Source organism: Schistocerca cancellata, chromosome 11, assembly GCF_023864275.1.
Source record: "Schistocerca cancellata isolate TAMUIC-IGC-003103 chromosome 11, iqSchCanc2.1, whole genome shotgun sequence".
Taxonomy (NCBI): Eukaryota; Metazoa; Arthropoda; class Insecta; order Orthoptera; family Acrididae; genus Schistocerca; species Schistocerca cancellata.
Genome location: NC_064636.1, coordinates 123,175,151 through 123,195,992, shown reverse-complemented (window position 1 = coordinate 123,195,992; position 20,842 = coordinate 123,175,151). Strand labels below are relative to the sequence as shown.

The window sequence follows — 20,842 nt, the reverse complement described above, 5'->3', positions numbered from 1 at the left end:
CACAAGAAGCAACCAAACGGTGTCTCACAAAGTTATTACAACTTTCCACCATGTGCCTATGAAGAGCTCACTACCACAGTCTGCAGTCATGCCTGGAGGCCATTTATTTTCCACAGAATGCGTCAAGACTTAATGGAAACCTGATATTAGTTACTAATGACATTAACACAAGAAACACATACAGACAGAGTCTCTGAAAATCTTTCCAGACTGTTCTACGCTGTTAGAGGGGAAACTGATTGTGTCATCCTTTATGGAGGTTGTAGCCTTCTTGTGGGAGGTGAAAATTCCTTCACCATGAGTGCTGCTTGCTTTTCAATTAAGACAGACTATACCTCCCCATCATTTATTGTCCAGTTCGCCTGTGTGAGTAGACAAAATAACTTCACTGAGCTCATGTTTGTGCAGTGGAGTTATTTTCAGTTTAAGGAAGTACTTTGTTGTAGTTGTTTGGTGAGGTATTATGTAAAAAAAAATCTGAACAGAGGAGCTGTGAGTGTCCCCCACACGGAAGAGCCTGTCTGAACTGTAACACTTCATCAATATATATGTGATAATGTCAATTTCTTTGTCTTTTCTATGCCTTTCTGGAATATTTTTCGTGGCATCAGGGATTTCAAAATGCACCTCTTCCGCTTTTGCTTACCAACATCTGAAGAGACCCAGAGTCTTAAATTGCATTTCTCTACAACAGAGATTGGTAACCTGTTATAGAATGTAAGAAATTTCAGCATAAGACAAGCAATGCATTACAGCAGACTACTGTTCTAGATGGAATATGGTCAGTCCCATTCCATCAGACATACTCACGCCCATCTTGGAAGATATACTATGGATGTATGGTACGTAGGTCCACTCAGTGCAGCCCATTTCACAACTGCAATAAGTTCCACTTACTCCTAAACGTAAAAGATTTATGCATCCTATCACTAACACAATTAATAGTGAGAGACCTGCAGTGCCTTTCTGATGATTTGTTAATTCACCAAGTGACAGCAACATAATTACACAGCCTTACAACATGCTTTCAATGGTAGACAGCAACAAGGTGACACATTTACCAATCCAGTCCCTTTGCCACCAACACTATCACATCTACAAACTAAGTACTTCTCGGTTTCAATTTCAGGCTTGTATTTTATGCATTACGTCGCATAATACATGCAGTGAGTATTGATTTAATAATCTGAAATTAACACTGCCATATAGAGCGTATTTTTCACCGTTTACAAACTACAGGGATTGCTGGATGAGGGAATACAATACAGGGAAGGTCCTATGTCCAGAAATGCACGATTTCCATGCTAGAGACCATTTATTAAATCACACATTGTTACATAGTGAGGTCTAATATGTACCATACCATCCAGCCACAGTTACTGTATGCATGGTTTCCTACTAGAAAGTAATACTGTTTCTCATACATCTTGCCATAGGATCCTCTTCTAACATAGTAATTGGTAATGTCTCCGATTCACTTCTCTTATCGATACAGCATTGTACACAATCATTCCATATTCGTATTGAGAGCTTGCAAACGTGGTGTTTCCTTATGGAAAGGCGAATGGCGATGGCTAGCAGGGTTGTATCAGGAGACCTACCCCGCCAATAAGAACCACACCATTCAATGTTGGCAACAGTGTTTCACTGTTTGTCGAAGACACGGTTGTTTCAGGAAGCAGGAAATCATGAAGGGTGTACCCAAAATATGCAGACACCAGACTTAGAGGAAAATGTAATTAACACTGTGGAAGGCAACTGCTTTGTTAGTTCCAGACAGTTGGCCTGCCAGTACAGTGTAGCCCAGATGACCGTGTGGAACATTCTCTGTGACAATTGTTGCTACCATTAACTCTTAAGACAACAGGGCTTGCTTGCTAGTGACAGATTTTCCACATCAGGAGCAGTTTCGTCTCTAGTCCCTTCACCAGACAACCACAGTTCTAAAATTTGTCATCCATCCTATCCAGAGATGAGGTCACCTTTATGCAGAGTGGTATTGTCAGCTTTCATAACAGTCATCTATGGGACAGTATGCAGAGCCCCTGTGGTATGGTGACAGTGAATCATCAGGATCAGTGAACAAAGGATTATGTGGCTGTATATGATGGTGCTCCAGCCCACTTCACTGTTGATGTCTGGACCCCTCTCAGTTGTCTCCACTGGTAGATGTATCTGTATCTGATGGGGGGGCGGGGGGTGTCCAGTTGCATGTCCTGCTCATTCACCAGATCTCAACCCATTCGATTTCTGGTTATCTCAGAAGTACTGTATATGCAGAGCCCATTCCAGATGTGAAGACATTGGAGCAATTTATTCATCCTGGCTTTGCCACTGTTCAGTTGCAGCTTGACCAAACAGCTACAGACAGAACGTGCTACAGCACATACTCACATGCAGTGAGTCACATGGAAACGATTTCAGTAGTTATTGCAACTGTGGCAGCTTGGTACAGCACAGTCTAGGTCACAGTCTCTGTATGATTACATAAATGGCCTCTAGCAAGGAAACTATGCATTCTGGACATAAGTTCATTAGACCTTCTTTGTTCTGCATCCTCTCATCAATCAATCCCTGAGTTTGTACATGGTGGAAAAAAATCACCATGTATAAATGCCAGCTGAGTGAAGTTATTTTGTCTACTTACAGAAGAGAACTGGACAGGGAATTCTGGGGAGGTATAGACAGTATGTAAATTGAAAATCGAACTACAGTTGTAGTGGGGGAAGTTGCTTTCCCTGGAAGAACATTTTAGTTACTGTACTGGATGACACAAAATTTCTCCCTCTAGCAGTGTAAAACAGTATAGACATTCATACAGATTTTGTCCATATCTACATTCTACATCTACATTTATACTCTGCAAGCCACCCAACGGTGTGTGGCGGAGGGCACTTTACGTGCCACTGTCATTACCTCCCTTTCCTGTTCCAGTCGCGTATGGTTCGCGGGAAGAACGACTGTCTGAAAGCCTCCGTGCGCGCTCTAATCTCTCTAATTTTATATTCGTGATCTCCTCGGGAGGTATAAGTAGGGGGAAGCAATATATTCGATACCTCATCCAGAAACGCACCCTCTCGAAACCTGGCGAGTAAGCTACACCGCGATGCAGAGCTCCTCTCTTGCAGAGTCTGCCACTTGAGTTTGTTAAACATCTCCGTAACGCTATCATGGTTACCAAATAACCCTGTGACGAAACGCGCCGCTCTTCTTTGGATCTTCTCTATCTCCTCTATCAGCCCGATCTGGTACGAATCCCACACTGATAAGCAATACTCAAGTATAGGTCGAACGATTGTTTTGTAAGCCACCTCCTTTGTTGATGGACTACATTTTCTAAGCACTCTCCCAATGAATCTCAACCTGGTACCCGCCTTACCAACAATTAATTTTATATGATCATTCCACTTCAAATCGTTCCGCACACATACTCCCAGATATGTTACAGAAGTAACTGCTACCAGTGTTTGTTCCGCTATCATATAATCATACAATAAAGGATCCTTCTTTCTATGTATTCGCAATACATTACATTTGTCTATGTTAAGGGTCAGTTGCCACTCCCTGCACCAAGTGCCTATCCGCTGCAGATCTTCCTGCATTTCGCTACAATTTTCTAATGCTGCAACTTCTCTGTATACTACAGCATCATCAGCGAAAAGCCGCATGGGACTTCCGACACTATCTACTAGGTCATTTATATATATTGTGAAAAGCAATGGTCCCATAACACTCCCCTGTGGCACGCCAGAGGTTATTTTAACGTCTGTAGACGTCTCTCCATGTATAACAACATGCTGTGTTCTGTTTGCTAAAAACTCTTCAATCCAGCCACACAGCTGGTCTGATATTCCGTAGGCTCTTACTTTATCAGGCGACAGTGCGGAACTGTATCGAACGCCTTCCGGAAGTCAAGAAAAATAGCATCTACCTGGGAGCCTGTATCTAATATTTTCTGGGTCTCATGAACAAATAAAGCGAGTTGGGTCTCACACGATCGCTGTTTCCGGAATCCATGTTGATTCCTACATCGTAGATTCTGGGTTTCCAAAAACGACATGATACTCGAGCAAAAAACGTGTCCTGAGATTCTACAACAGATCGACGTCAGAGATATAGGTCTATAGTTTTGCGCATCTGCTCGACGACCCTTCTTGAAGACTGGGACTACCTGTGCTCTTTTCCACTCATTTGGAACCTTCCGTTCCTCTAGACACTTGCGGTACACGGCTGTTAGAAGGGGGGGCAAGTTCTTTCGCGTACTATGTGTAGAATCGAATTGGTATCCCGTCAGGTCCAGTGGACTTTCCTCTGTTTAGTGATTCCAGTTGCTTTTCTATTCCTTGGACACTTATTTCGATGTCAGCCATTTTTTCGTTTGTGCGAGGATTTAGAGAAGGAACTGCAGTGCGGTCTTCCTCTGTGAAACAGCTTTGGAAAAAGGTGTGTAGTATTTCAGCTTTACGCATGTCATCCTCTGTTTCAATGCCATCATCATCCCGGAGTGTCTGGATATGCTGTTTCGAGCCACTTACTGATTTAACGTAAGACCAGAACTTCCTAGGATTTTCTGTCAAGTCGGTACATAGAATTTTACTTTCGAATTCACTGAACGCTTCACGCATAGCCCTCCTTACGCTATCTTTGACATCGTTTAGCTTCTGTTTGTCTGAGAGGTTTTGGCTGCATTTAAACTTAGAGTGAAGCTCTCTTTGCTTTCGCAGTAGTTTCCTAACTTTGTTGTTGTACCACGGTGGGTTTTTCCCGTCCCTCACAGTTTTACTCGGCACGTACCTGTCTAAAACGCATTTTACGATTGCCTTGAACTTTTTCCATAAACACTCAACATTGTCAGTGTCGGAACAGAAATTTTCGTTTTGATGTGTTAGGTAGTCTGAAATCTGCCTTCTATTACTCTTGCTAAACAGATAAACTTTCCTCCCTTTTTTTATATTCCTACTAACTTCCATATTTAGGGATGCTGCAACGGCCTTATGATCACCGATTCCCTGTTCTGTACGTACAGAGTCGAAAAGTTTGGGTCTGTTTGTTATCAGTAGGTCCAAGATTTTATCTCCACGAGTTGGTTCTCTGTGTAATTGCTCGAGGTAATTTTCGGATAGTGCACTCAGTATAATGTCACTCAATGCTCTGTCCCTACCACCCATCCTAAACATTTGAGTGTCCCAGTCTATATCTGGTAAATTGAAATCTCCACCTAAGACTATAACATGCTGAGAAAATTTATGTGAAATGTATTCCAAATTTTCTCTCAGTTGTTCTGCCACTAATGCTGCTGAGTCGGGAGGTCGGTATAAGGAGCCAATTATTAACCTACCTCGGTTGTTGAGTGTAACCTCCACCCATAATAATTCACAGGAACTATCCACTTCTATTTCACTACAGGATAAACTAGTACTAACAGCAACAAACACTCCACCACCGGTTACATGCAATCTATCCTTTCTAAACACCGTCTGTACCTTTGTAAAAATTTCGGCAGAACTTATCTCTGGCTTCAACCAGCTTTCTGTACCCATAACGATTTCGGCTTCGATGCTTTCTATCAGTGCTTGAAGTTCCGGTACTTTACCAACGCAGCTTCGACAGTTTACAATTACAATACTGATTGCTGCTTGGTCCCCGCATGTCCTGACTTTGCCCTGCACCTGTTGAGGCTGTTGCCCTTTCTGTACTTGCCAAAGGCCATCTAACCTAAAAAACCGCCCAGCCGACGCCACACAACCCCTGCTACCTGTGCAGCCGCTTTTTGTGTGTAGTGGACTCCTGACCTATCCAGCGGAACCCGAAACTCCACCACCCTATGGCGCAAGTTGAGGAATCTGCAGCCCACACGGTCGCAGAACCGTCTCAGCCTCTGATTCAGACCCTCCACTCGGCTCTTCTATTACCATTATTAGCGAAGTGTTAATGCATGTTGTTGAAAAGAAACAAAACACATTCACGCTTACCCTCCACCTTCCCCTGTCCATGCCATGGCCATATCTTCATACTTGGTCCCCAGTAACTCATTAACCAAACTGTGGAAGGGTCCATATAATTTTGTGAAATACCCTGCTCTTAATATTTGTAACAGTGCTGTTAAGAGAGTGGGAAATTTCCTTCTCACCATTTTGCAGGCTTATTAAGGAGTGAAGTGTATGAACGCAATCCTGCAACTTACTTTGCATTGTGCTTCTACTCAACACATCCCGCTCTTCACATACCCACACACCCCGGTACATAATTTATATGTTAATATTACTGTATTGCACTTAAATGTGGTACAAAACTTTAATATTAGATTTTAACCAATTTCATTTAAAGTTACAAATTAATTATATACCGTTAAAACTGCTTTTTTCCATCCTCTGCAATAGTATCAATATAAACCCATACATGTGATAACAGCATCACCTGGCAAAGGATGGCTGTCACACATGCATGGTACATGTAGTATCAGTGAGCATCCTCTATGTGTAGAATGGAGAAGGTGTGTGATCTGAGTTTGACTAAGGGCAGATTGTGATAGCCCAGAGGCTCAGCACGAGTATTTCGGAAAATGTATGACTTGTCAGGTGTTCGATGAGTGCTGCGGCAAAACCAAGGTGAAACATCATCAGGACGTCGTGGAGCTGGGTGACGTCCCCTCATTACAGATGTCATAAGCTAGGCAGATTGGTAAGAGGATGGACAGCAAACTGTGGTAGAACTAACATCAGACTTTAATGCTGGTCAGAGAAAAGGGTGTCTGAATACACAGTGCACATAACAATGTTGATGGACCCCCGCAGCCCACGACTCTTGAACATGCGAATGTTAACATCACATCATCAGCAACAACTAAAACTGAAATGGGCAAGTGACCATTGGCACAGAACGTTGGCACAGTGGCAGTGTGTTGCATGGTCTGATGAACCCCCTCATCATGCCAGTGGGAGGGCGCAGATCTGTCGTCTTCCATGGGAACAGTTCTTTGTCTTGAAATTCGTACTACAGCTAGAGACAAACTGGTGGCAGCTCCATTATGATCTGGGGATCATTCATGTGGCCATCCATGGATCCAATGGAACTCAGGGCAGAGTGATTGGCAAGGGCTATCATACACTAGTTGCAGACCACATATGCCGCTTCATAAGTAACGTTTCGTGACACCACAGGCATTTTTCTACCAGACAATGCACCATGTCACAAGGCCAAGAGTGTGATTGAGTAGTATGGAGTGGTTAGAGGAACACAGTGGTGAGTCCCAGTTGATGTGCTGGCTCCCTCTCCCCCAACTCGCAAGATCTGAACCCAATCGAATAGTTTTGGAATGTGATTGAACATAGCTTCAGAGCTCATTGGTCACCCCCCCCTCCCCAAAAAAAAACTCCTTTCAAATACCTACCAAGGCCTCATCGCTTCCAGGGCACAATGCCTTGCTGCTGTTATCCACGCTGAAAGTGGACATACTGTCTATTAGTTAGGTGATTATAATGTTCTGTCTGATCACTGTATATCTTTGTGTTTTTGGTAATAGTATCTAGCTTTGTAAAACAAGAAGAGCTAGAATCATTACTGTCTAGATGGAGGTGGAATACAGAAAATAAAATAACTGAACCATCTGAGATGTTTTATTACAAAAGACCGATAAAAATAATTGAACTGATATGACTGGGTGATTGGGAATGAGGGTATCCATAGAATTACTAAAAAGGCACTTACGGAAAACGCTGATGGGAAGGGACAGTGTAATACGATGTGTATATGAAGTCAACAGAGAATAACTTGTGTGATAGTAGACGGAGCTGTAGAGGGCAAAAACTATGGGGTAATACACATTGGAATATGCCAAACAAGTAGTTGAAGATGTTGGTTACCATTGCTGCTATGAGATCATGAGACTGGCACTGGACCCCAAGTCATGACAGCCCACGTCAAACCAGTTAGAAGTATCCTCCCCTCTCGTGGACAAAGAATAGCAATTTTAATGTTACGTATGTCAAATAGGTACTGTAAATGGAGTGTAATTAATGTGTGCATTTTGTGTGGTGCATAGTGTATACACATGTAGTACAAAGGCAGCTCAGAACTGGTAGGTAATGTGTGTTTTGAGAACTATATGCTATACATCCATCTGCACAGAATTTTGTAAGAACAGTGTGATATAATATTTATTCCAGTATCAGACAACATGACTGTGATGTCTAAATTACAGTTTTGAGCACCAACATATGCTTCCTGACACTTGTTGATACAAGCACTGCATTCACAAGCACCTGAACTACAAAACTGGTTTTGCAAACGTCAGATGTTTCTACAATATTGCCTCTGTTGTGGGTTACTGGAAAAAGATAGTTGTATTGGTATCACAAATACTCCGACACATAATGTAAATTGCCTTGCACAGTTTAACTGTAGAAGCAATTGGAAGTCAGTAGGCAGCAATGTGAACTTTAAATCACATTTATGAGGGCATGTTGAAAAGTAGTGCCTCCAAATTTATGTGAAAACTCGTACAGATTTTTGAATAAAGCTTTATAAACATTCTACACCTTTATTCTTCATCTCTACATGTTTGTGTTGCAACAAAGCCACATTGGCAATGAAATCGTTTCTCCCAGTGAGTGATGGGTTCATTGATACTGTCGCTGCAGGCTGTTCAACTTTGTTGATGGAGCCAAAGCCTCACCTCTACTTGCACAACTTTATCACTATAAGACTCAATTCTTGAAAGATGTCTGTAAGTGTTGGCCTATGCAGCTGTCCACTTTGAGCTGAGGTTAGGAGTTCTGTTTGCCTCATTATGAGTATGAACAATTGAATGTTGTGACATTCCTGACGTTGATATAGTGAAAACAATGCACTGGTTTCGTTCTTCTGTGGATTCAATTGAAGACCCATTTCGTGCAGTTACAAACTTGATTAGAGCACACTCTTTCGCATGCAATAACATAGTTCCATTACACACTGCAATGTTACACACTACAATTAGAAGCTGCATAATAGTAATGTTGCAACTTGTCAGTGAAATGGGAATTTGACCACGTAATATGCATGATAAGTAATACCTCAATTAATACTGAGAACAGAATTTAAAAAATCGGCAGCATTACTTTTCAATGAGCCTCCATATTACGAGACAATGGGAGAAGTGCAGGGAATTTAACTAACACATTTCTTCAATGTTAATAGATTTTTCTATCACAGGACAATGGTCACACAGAGGTTACACAACAATGTGAGGGACTGTTGAAATCCAAAGAAGTTAGTGGGTGTAGTGAGGAGATGGACAGGGAAAGAGCAAAGGTACAAATATGAGAGAGAAGATGCCCTGTACATTTAAAATGCGTACTGATTTGGGACAAGATTGTACTTGTCACCATGAATGCTCAACATAATATTTGAGAGATTAATGGAAATAGCAAGGATCCCAACTTGATAGGGCACATGAAATAACAGTGAGGTTTGTAGTCCAAAACGCTAAAAAGCCCGATGTGTTGACTCTGCCCTCAGGAGTGGTGCAAAGTGACCCAGTGCATACTGGAAATTTCATTTACAACCGTAGAGAAATTTTGTTGTGTGGGCACAAACTTACAGCTGGATGTTAAATGAGGTAGCATTAGTCATTCAAAGCTCTGAAACTATGAAAATGATTGTGACTTAACTTAGTATCTACAGCAACACTTAAATTTAGGCTTATAATAGTTACAGGCCCAGGGTTGGTCTATAAACCTAGTTCTTAAGTATTGTAAACACAACTGAGAGAAAATCTGATCTCTATGATGTTTTCTCCATTCTGAGACAATGATGATATCTCGACAGAAAGAAATGACATTGTTGGAAATGACATTGTTGGAAATGACATTGTTGGAAATGACATTGTTGGAAATGACATTGTTGGAAATGACATTGTTGGAAATGACATTGTTGGAAATGACATTGTTGGAAATGACATTGTTGGAAATGACATTGTTGGAAATGACATTGTTGGAAATGACATTGTTGGAAATGACATTGTTGGAAATGACATTGTTGGAAATGACATTGTTGGAAATGACATTGTTGGAAATGACATTGTTGGAAATGACATTGTTGGAAATGACATTGTTGGAAATGACATTGTTGGAAATGACATTGTTGGAAATGACATTGTTGGAAATGACATTGTTGGAAATGACATTGTTGGAAATGACATTGTTGGAAATGACATTGTTGGAAATGACATTGTTGGAAATGACATTGTTGGAAATGACATTGTTGGAAATGACATTGTTGGAAATGTCTCATACGCCAGAAAATATTCAAACCAGAGCTGTGAGCATCAGAATGTTAACCTGATAAATCCAAACAGAAATAAATAGGCAGGTGATTTAATTAAAAATTGAGGACAAGTCGTTGAGTGGATGGAAGAAACAACACTGTAACTGCAGGCAAACGATATTGAGTAGAAGAGGAAACGTGCTGACTACCCTAGTTCAGCAGTGCCGCAGTGAGATGTCAGTTCGTCTACTTGTGACCCACAGAACTATGTGTTACAATGGCAAAATCAGCAGACTGACCTACATTGTGGATCTTCGATATTATTTGGAATACAAAGGTTTTTTTTTTTTTTCAAATATGTTTTCTGCTCCAAAACTCTGTATTGGTTCTTTTGTTACAAATATCCAGCAAACATCTGCATTTCTCTTATGCATGACGTCAACGAAAATTCGCGTTTATGTTCAGTTTCTGCAACAGACAATGAAAGTTTTACAGGAACTCTACTGGCAAGCAAATTGTAACTTGTCCAAGCAGAATTAGTCTTACTGATGAGTGACGATTGCAACTCGGAGACCTAGAGATACCGAAATGATGCTGCTGTTGGGAGAGAAATGCAACCTCTTTTCCATAGGTATTTTGGTATTTCTAAAGTACTCTTAGTGGTTACTCTTAGTGGCCAGTATGTTCTTTCAGAACCAAAGCTTCCCCATTTCATCAACTTTTTGTGAGCCTGTGCGTTTTGTACAAAGCATCACCAAGAGAATATAAGTGTGTCGACTAAGTTGTTCATCTATCTAATAAAAATACTCCCGTTGATTCTGGAGAACTATCTTGTCGATAATTGAAGTTGATGATGCCATTGTTAAAAAGTACATCAGTTTTATCACATCAACCATTTGTTACTCAATTTATGACTTGTGAGTTTAATTTATTGAGGTTCCAATAATTGTACCACAATGGCCTATAGCGATCTTGTCTAAAATCAAAATATCTATTAGCACACCTTATACCATTCCACATAAATACATATTCTCTGTATGCGTCCCTAAATTGAAGAATGAAATCGTCCAAATTAGGTTTTAATACCACAATTCTTCTAAAACAATAACAGCTGCTGCATAATTAATCTTGTTGCCATAGAATGTTACAGCTAATTCATCAATCCTCTGTTGATTGTTGGGAACAGGGAAAGCCAGGCGTAGGTCGTCTGGATAATTTCGGATATGGTTCCAGTTAGCATAAACTCCAACGCAGACATTAGCTGTAAACAATAAACTTTATTCAGAAAGTAACATTACCTTTCCTCTTACAAAATGTCATATACACTCTATTTCTTACTACACAGTTACATATTTCACTTCGCTTTGAACATTGTCTGACTTCTCAGGTTCATCTCCAGCTATTTGAAGTCCAATATAAAATGGATTAGTACCTTGAAAAAGGCGATTCTTAACTTTACATTCTTTCTCTAGATCTGTCCAGGATTTCACTTTAGATATATCTGCACTAGTTTTGGGTTTAGATTATGTTACGAACTTAAACCTATTCTTCGTAGTATATCTACGCCATGGAACACCTGCAGAACGCTGAGGATTAAGATCAATACTAAACTCATTAGATACAAATATTACCAAGCCACGGTGTTTAGTAACCATTCCAGGTTTATTTTTAACATTAACAGTAACTGGTCGCCCTTTGACAATACGCTTCAATATAGAAACATATTGCCGCTACCTGGAACACTCAAATTGATATTGAGCAAGGAACTTTATTTTTTATGTCAGTAATTCCTAGACACTGCTGGACCTCTTTATTCAGTCTGTACTGTACCATAAGAAGTGAATGCAACAAGTATCATTGTGGCTTGATCTAGCTGGATAATTACTTGAATCAATATATGCTAGACATCACTAGGAGTGACATTGTGATTCGAGTACACTAAAATAGGGTGAATACGGTTACGCATCAGAGCAACAGATATGAACACCAGAGCAATGATAGGCAAAGTTATTACTACAGTCGTCCGAGATATATACCCATAAACTGACGAAACAAATTTTCAGGAAAGTGTTACTGAAATGTAAATATCGTCGTGCTTTACTTCATCAAAAATCAGCGTATCTTGTTTTTATTCGTTCTTTCCGAAAATAGTTATTAATTGTTCTAAAGCCTCTTTGTTAATTTCACATGAGCATTTGAAATCATTTAATTTTGGAGATTTTTCAGAAGGTTGTTGCAACAATGCGTGCTTCAGTGTCTATATTCTTTGAGCTGTTAATGTTCAAGAGCCCGGTATCCAGAATGAATTAATTGTCACATCACATACTGTATTCTCTTCTTTTCTTTTTAATTGGTATTTCTTTAACATAGTGGCAAATATGATTTTCTGTTTTTACTGAGTTTACAATGATCTAGGACATTTGACTGAGCCATTTTATGGTTTTCATCTAAGACTTGCTTTTGGAAGAGATTTATTTCGTCATTTGCTGTCCTTAATTTATCACGTAATCAGACAGTTTCCAGTTCCTGGTACATCAACATGGTTTTAATGTGATTACTACTCCTTTGAGTACTGATATGCTCCCTATATTTTCCTCAGCAAAAGCAGCACTGGCAGACATCAAAACTGCAGCTTGTTTACTGTCTTCTTTCCACAGCTTCCCTTTAGCGACTGCTTGACGGACAGTTTTCTTTTGTGTAATATTTTCGACAGATACTTCAGTAAATTGGGAAATACACGAGGAACAACTGAGCCGCTCTCGTTTTAAGAGACCACCCATGTCTTACAATTACAACTTGTTTACTGATGATAGGGATTTGTTGTTCCTCACTAAAATGAGAATAACATACAAAACAACTCTTGAGTCAGATTGTCTTTCTGGGGAATTGCTGTCAACCATTTTGATATTATACTTTAGTTTTTGGAGACCTACAAAATATTTACCCTTAGTTTCTCTTCAGCCATATCGGTTCACTGGATCGAAAAACGTGGATATATTTTGTTCGTTTTCTTCTATAATTACCAGTAACTACAACTCTCAGCACCTCTTTATAACCACAGCCTTCAACTCTGAACCATTCACTCACAAGTCCTAAACAAACTCTCAAAATAAATCGGGGCAGAAGCAACAAACGCCATCCCATTACATGTCAACTTGAGTCTCAAGTGACAGTGCTGCTCGTAGTTCTTGGGTATATGAAGATGGTACCTGTTGTTTCTGACATTTCGAAAGAACAGATACCATCTTCAAGGCTCACTGGCCATTTGACCGTCTTCTTCTATGCGGATGCACAAACAGTGCCTGAACTCTTTCGGGAATCGGCAAAAAGCTGCGAGTAATGAGTATAATGGGTAGGAGCAGTATGAGTATAGTGCGGGACAATAGGTTGGGAATGTGGGTCTCACGGTAGGCATGCCAGAGATAAGTAGATAAATCCCTGCAGTTGCACTATCCTCCGTGTCCTCAGTGGCTCAGATGGATAGAGCATCTGCCATGTATGCAGGAGATCCCAGGTTCGAGTCCCAGTTGGGGCACTTATTTTGGACTGTCCCTATTGATTTATATCAATGCCGGTATGCAGCAAGAGGTATTCATTTCATTGTAGTTCTCAGGCTCGCCACCTCTCCTGCCCAACTACATTAATGCACACGGAGTAAGCACACTCTCTCTTCTTCTTGCTATGGGCAAAGTGTGAGGTTCCCAAATGAAGGATAAGGGTCAGTAAGCACCATGGAGTACGCTATGTACTGACTGATTATGTGTAAAATTAGTGCAGTATAGCAGAGTGTGAAATTATGGTGATACATGTTGGCAGAATAACTGCTATATTCATAAAAAAAGAAATATTGGGAGCGATGTCATAAGTATAGAAGGGTACAAGTAGTTTTAACTGAGACTTTTTCTCTCTTTCAGTGTCTTGAAGATAATTTGGTAATCTCTCAGCCAAATGATTTTATCAAGGAGGATCCTGAACTAAATTTGGAGGTGGGTGGAACTGAGAATACTGTAAGCACTCCCATCTCTGATTTATTGCATGTATAGTGATAAAAATGTATTTGTGTAATTGATGTAAGAAATGCATTACTGTGGAACAGGCACAGATTGTGAGTTTTCTTGACCTAAGTGCAATTAATAACTTTACAGTACTCTTGTGATATTCCACTTGATGTGGATTAGCATCTGTTATTTGCTTATTGTTCTGAATAGAATCCAAACGGAATTTGTAACAATATGTTTAACCATACTCTCTGTGACCCTTCTGGATGTTAAACAGTTCGTATAAGTTTAAACCATGACAGTGTAGATCATTTGAAAAGTATTCCTCCTTCCAGTAACTTATGATTAACGGATTGCAGAACACATTGGACATGGTTTATCTTTTCAGTGAATCATTGATATTTGTCAGTTTGAACTAAAAATTTTCAAAGTTGCCAAAGGTACAAAGTGCGTTACTATTTTTATGTGACAGACCACCCATGATACATTGATCTCAAAATAGTTACAGTATGGCTACCTCAATGGTACGTGCTGAATTACTCACAGATTCGTCAGTCACAGAAAAACTCTTGGACGTATGCAGATAAATCCATATATTACCTCACCATAGAAGTCATAGCAGATCCAAATAAATTATCTTTTTGGCAAAATTTACAGCTTTGATAAGGTCTGCTTGTATGAGGCATAAAACTTAATCCAATAAAATATAATGTTGTTGTATTAATTTTGTCAATCTTGCATAAGAGAAAGTTGATGGTTAGATTCATAAACTTCTCACAGGAATGAAACCTAACAAACATTTGGGAATATAAGTTAGAGGACTGAAAAACGTAATCATAGTGCTTAGAGCCATTTGAACCATTTAAACTGAAAAACGTAAATCCGAAGACATACTATGCAAGACATTGTATGGTACATGGCGGTGGGTATGTTCCACCACTATTAGTCATTTCCTTTTCTTTTTTGCTTGCTAGCAGAGTGAGGGAAAAGCAACTGTCTGTTGCCTCCATAAAAGCCCTAATTTCTCGTCTTCTTTTGTGGTCTGTAAATGACCCTCATACACATTGATGCCTGTTGATTGTGCAAGCATACCACTCAAGGAAAAATGCTAGGGACAGCGGATATGGTATACAGGGTGTTACAAAAATGTACAGCCAAACTTTCAGGAAACATTCCTCACACGCAAATAAATAATAGATGTTATGTGGACATGTGTCTGGAAACGCTTAATTTCCATGTTAGAGCTCATTTTAATTTCGTCAGTTATGGAGAGTGCTACGGGAGAACCAGTTGTTTCCATACCATGTACAGTGTGTGCATGCATTATCAGCAGCCGATTGGCCTCCACGGGTACGCTTTTCCAAATGGTTCATCCAATAATGTGTCAATCCTCATTTCAGTGTAAATGTTCTCTTTACGGATGAAGCTTCATTCCAACGTGATCAAATTGTAAATTTTCACAATCAACATGTGTGGGCTGACGAGAATCCGCCCGCAATTGTGCAATCACGTCATCAACACAGTTTTTCTGTGAACGTTAGGGTAGGCATTGTTGGTGATGTCTTGATTAGGCCCAATGTTCTTCCACCTACGCTCAATGGAGCACGTTATCATGATTTCATACGGGATACTCTACCTGGGCTGCTAGAACATGTGCCTTTACAAGTACGACACAACATGTGGTCCATGCACGATGGAGTTCCTGCACATTTCATTCGAAGTGTTCGTACACTTCTCAACAACAGATTCGGTGACCGATGGATTGGTAGAGGCGGACCAATTCCATGGCCTCCACACTCTCCTGACCTCAACCCTCTTGACTTTCATTTATGGGGGCATTTGAAAGCTCTTGTCTACACAACCCCAGTACCAAATGTATAGATTCTTTGTATTCTGGACGGCTGTGATACAATACGCCATTCTCCAGGGCTACATCAGCGCATCAGGGAGGGTGGATGCATGTATCCTCGCTAACGGAGGACATTTTGAACATTTCCTGTAACAGAGTGTTTGAAGTCACGCTGGTACGTTCTGGTGCTGTGTGTTTCCATTCCATGATGATGAATGTGATTTTAAGAGAAGTAATAAAATGAGCTGTAACATGGAAAGTAAGCGTTTCCGGACACATGTCCACATAACATATTTTCTTTCTTTGCGTGTGAGGAATGTTTCCTGAAAGTTTGTTCATGCCTTTTTGTAACACCCTGTATAAAAAAGAGTGAACCTGGCATAACCGGTTCCTGCATCACATTTTCTCTTCCCAAATTAAGCATTTGTTTGTTAGGCTTCATTCCATTGTATATGCATGGTGTAATAACAAATTTCTATGGGGCACAGTCATAGTAGTTTTTGTGTATGGTATTCACTTGGGAGAATGTGTTCAATATTGAAATCAGTTCATTTAGCAGAAGTTTTCCTTTACTGTCACTGCTCTGATATTTTCCCACATTACATCAGTTCACAATAAGAGGTAGATCGACACCTTGGACTGTTAACTTAGCTGTTGGCATTGTGCTTCATAGAATTTTCCATTAGTAAATGTGCCTCTGCATTATTTCCAAGTTGCTGCCTTCATGCTATTGTGTGGATAATCAATCTGGAATGCATAAATTTTAGTTCCATTTTGTCCACTATCTTTACAATCCAAAGCGCACAAGAAAAAAGTATTTGTCTATGTTTACAAGTTCATGATCCATGACTGTATACTGCCCAACAGCAACCTTACATAATTTATCTCCTCCCACTGTTATGACAAAACTCACTATTTATTGGTACACATCTAAACTCTGTCTTCCGCAATATTACCATCACTAAATCCTATTAAACGTTTTCTATTTCGGTATACACAAACAGGTGATTTCAAAATTAACAAAAGACATTAGATGAAAAAACAGTAAACATAGAAAAATAAAACTCAGTATGTCTCTGACAGTTATGGAGGATACACAAAGTGTGATGCATTATATTGTAGGCTAATATTAGTATACAAATCAGACCAACAAAGTTTTATTATGTTTCCTTACATTACACGCTGATAAACAGTTACATCAGCAGTGAGCCTCAAATGCCAGTTCCCTAAATTTTCTCAACATTGACTCTCGAAAACATCACCACCTTTCCTCCAAGGATTCCTGTCTGAGTTGCTGAACTATATCCATAACATTTGTGTCCTAATGAAAGCTAATAGTAGCAAATCTAAAAGCATGCCACTGAATTGCTTCAGTGTCTGACTGGTGGGATGTCACATTGTCAGGAATGTGTACGTTCCAACAAAAAAAATTTGGGAAACAGGAGTTCAAAAGAGATTATATAAAAATCGTGAGACACAGCTGGGAAAATGAGATCGAAATCACTACCACATAATTTAAATCTGCGAAGAAGCTACAAAAATGGAATTTTCTGAACTCCGCTTTGTGTGTGTTTCAGATAGACTCTGGTGTTATAGCCAATAAGGATATAAAAATAGGCAGTGTAAGAGCAAGAAAGGAATTTTTTAGTCATTTCAACGTCTCTTGCATATAAAGATTAGATTTCAACCTGTCGGAAAAGAAAGACATATGAATAAATCAGTCATCATTAATCCATTAACACTCATATTATGAGTAAGAAATTGTTCATTCATATACCATAATTTGTAAGAAACTTGCAGACATATTGAAAACCATTATGAGATTATGCTAACCACAAAAGAGGAGAAAACACAGGTAGTGGAACATTGTCTATGATCATGGTCTAGTAGATGTGAGGGAACAAGCATTGAAAGTTTTAAATAGTAACAAACCCTAGAAAATGGCAGGAATTCTTGAAAGTATAGAAAATAATGTTCAAGGCTATAAAAAAGAATGTAAACTGGTCACTTGAAACCAACATAAAAATAACAATTTTAGTCTATGGCTTTCACTCAGTTCTTGACTGTGTGCCTCTGAAAGAACAACTAGATTTTGGAGGCGAAACAATTCAGATTAAAAATCATCTGTTGAGGAACTGAAGGAAATCAGTACTTTGGAAAATGACAAGTCATCAGCGGAAACAGAAACTCATAGCAGAAGTATGCGGATACGGATACTGAGCAACAGTAATCTGACAGAAGCAACTGACAGAATTATGTTAAACATTTGTAAAATTGAAAAAATTACTGAAGAGTGGAAATGTGCATTAATTGTTCCTCTTCATAAAAATGACACAAAACCAGTCTGAATAATTGCAGGGAATTTCACAGCATCCTGTTATGTCCAAAATTCTTGAAAAAGCCCTGTGAAGTCAACTGGATGAACATCTAGGACCATTAATAGTTTAATATAAGGCACGATTTTGCAAAGGGTAATCGTGTAGAGAACAGATATGGGAACCAAAGTCAATTTTTTAAAGATGATGATGTGTAAATACTGTGACAACTTCTGACAACTGTCAGAAAGGCTTATGATTTGATAGAAAAAAATATTGATTCAGTACTTCAAAGGAATTCAAAATTGACAGGAAAATAGTGGCAATTATCCAACAGACATTAATGGGTACAACCTCAAATGTTAAATTGATTGGAGAAATTTCAGAAGCATTTGAAATGCACAACAGCGTGCAGCCAGAGATCCACAATCCCCTCCAATTTAAAATAATTCTGAAAAAAATTATGTAGCCATAGGGAAGGAGATGAGGGAATCCAAATTGAAATTAAAAAAGAGCAGAGAAACAACCTGAGCTGTATGGCTCTTATAGACACTCACATTTCTAAGAAACTGTAAAGAAGCCAAACTTGTCCTGGAGAAGCTTCATAAAATGTCACAGAAAACTGGTCTACAAATCATCTGTGAGAAAACCCAGTAATTGACAGGAAGCCTGCAGATAATCTCTCCACTATAACTTGGTATGAGGAAGTGTCACAAGATATATAAATTAAATATCCAGGAGAGATAATCCAATCAGCATTTATTTATTTATTTATTTATGTTAGTCCGATGAGGGCCATCAGGTTCTCTTCTGCACTGGACCAGGGTTTCACACATACATCATAGTTACCTAAGAAACAACAGTTATAATATGACAAATAGTATTAAAATGATTTGAGTGTCCTAAGTGGCAATGTGAGTAAGTAATACTATGAACTAATAAAGTTAATAATGACATTACTAGTAGAATTACAACTGCTGCCACAAATGGTGGTGGTGGTGGTGGTGGTGGTGGTAACAGTAGTAATGACAACAATAATAGTGACAGGTATAAAAAGGATTTATAAATGTACAAGATAGTTTTCAGATATAGTGAGTCCCGTGGAAAGGAAATTTAAGAAGTCTTCACCAGCTAGGAATTCTGGGGAAAAAAGGAAGATCTGGGTGGAGCATCATTATATGCTCACATTTCAGTTCAAAGAGCTATTTAAAAGCAGCCAAACGTGGATACTTCAGGACATTTGTAGAGTACACACATATGTGACTTTCTGTTAATGGATGTAATCTACATGAACATATTCCTCTTGTTTATCTTCATGATTGTTGGATGTGTGTAGCACATTATGTGATAAATCAAGAGTATGCGTATGCCGCTAGTCCACCCAGTTGTCAGTTACACCTGTTGTATCCTGAAAAGATGTAGTCTTCTCAATTTACGGAACTTGTGGACATACTTGGTTCGAGCCACATCTCTGAAAGAAGTATCAGATGTATGTCCATGTCTCGAAATACGTGACACTTAATTATGATGAGGTGGCAGTGATCGAACATTTGCGAGTGCAGTGTGATGTTCAGTGCATTTGGCTACTAGGCATATGAAGGTGCTAGATAGTAGCGACTTTAGGCTGGTGAGGTTGGGAGAACAAAGAATACCAGAGTGCATTGTGGTGGCGGAGCAAGGTTCCTTGACGTGAAAGTGGGAGATATCTCCAGGAGGAGGGAGGTTTTGCGGCCAAGGCCAGCAGGCTTTGCACTGGTCAGTGAATGGTCAGCTGAAGACAGGAGGAGAAAGTTCCTGAACAAAGCTAGAACAGTCTCTGCACAACAATACTGAAAGCAAGGTAAATGGAATGAAAGCAGTCTGTCTTACTATTGATGCTAATGATGAGTAACCACAGTAATATGATGATAAATTATTAAAGTAGAAATAAGACTGTAATTTATCATCTGAATCAGTGTCTTGTGAACATATTGAAGTAATAGTGAATTAATTAATAGTATTGGTCTTGGAGGTATGAGAATTGAGCAGAAAATTTGTACTAAAAGTAAACATAGACAAACAGAGAATAATAAGAGGGGAAACTGTTTTAAGTATAATATTAGTAAAACAAATTGTTTCTTTGCAAAATAGACATGAAAGTAAACACAAAATTAGAGGCAACAAGAGTTGAAATTTTTTTTAGCTTCAAACGTCCTGTCTGCATTGCAGACTGATCATTCCTATTTTCGGTCTTCACCATCATCCTGCCATCATTTGTCCACAAGTTTTGCAGCTGAAATCTTGAGATCACATTGTTCAAAATCTTCAGTCTTTCAAAAGTGTGATCCTCCCTTATTGTCAAACATAACTTCAGGAGTTTCTTGCTCAAAAGCTTGTCAACTGATGTGGAGTTGTCATAACAAAAAATCTATTTTAGTCAATGCGAAAGTACTGCT

General features: G+C 39.3%; 1 protein-coding gene across 1 annotated transcript in view; it reads left to right on the top strand.

Annotated features, from left to right (window-relative positions):
• LOC126108316 (uncharacterized) overlaps positions 1 to 20,842 on the top strand; it is a 223,877-nt gene that overhangs the window by 92,532 nt on the left and 110,503 nt on the right. Inside the window, exon 5 of the mRNA XM_049913536.1 lies at positions 14,160 to 14,231. Within this exon, the coding sequence (XP_049769493.1) occupies positions 14,160 to 14,231 (72 nt within the window). The remainder of the gene's footprint in view (positions 1 to 14,159; positions 14,232 to 20,842) is intronic.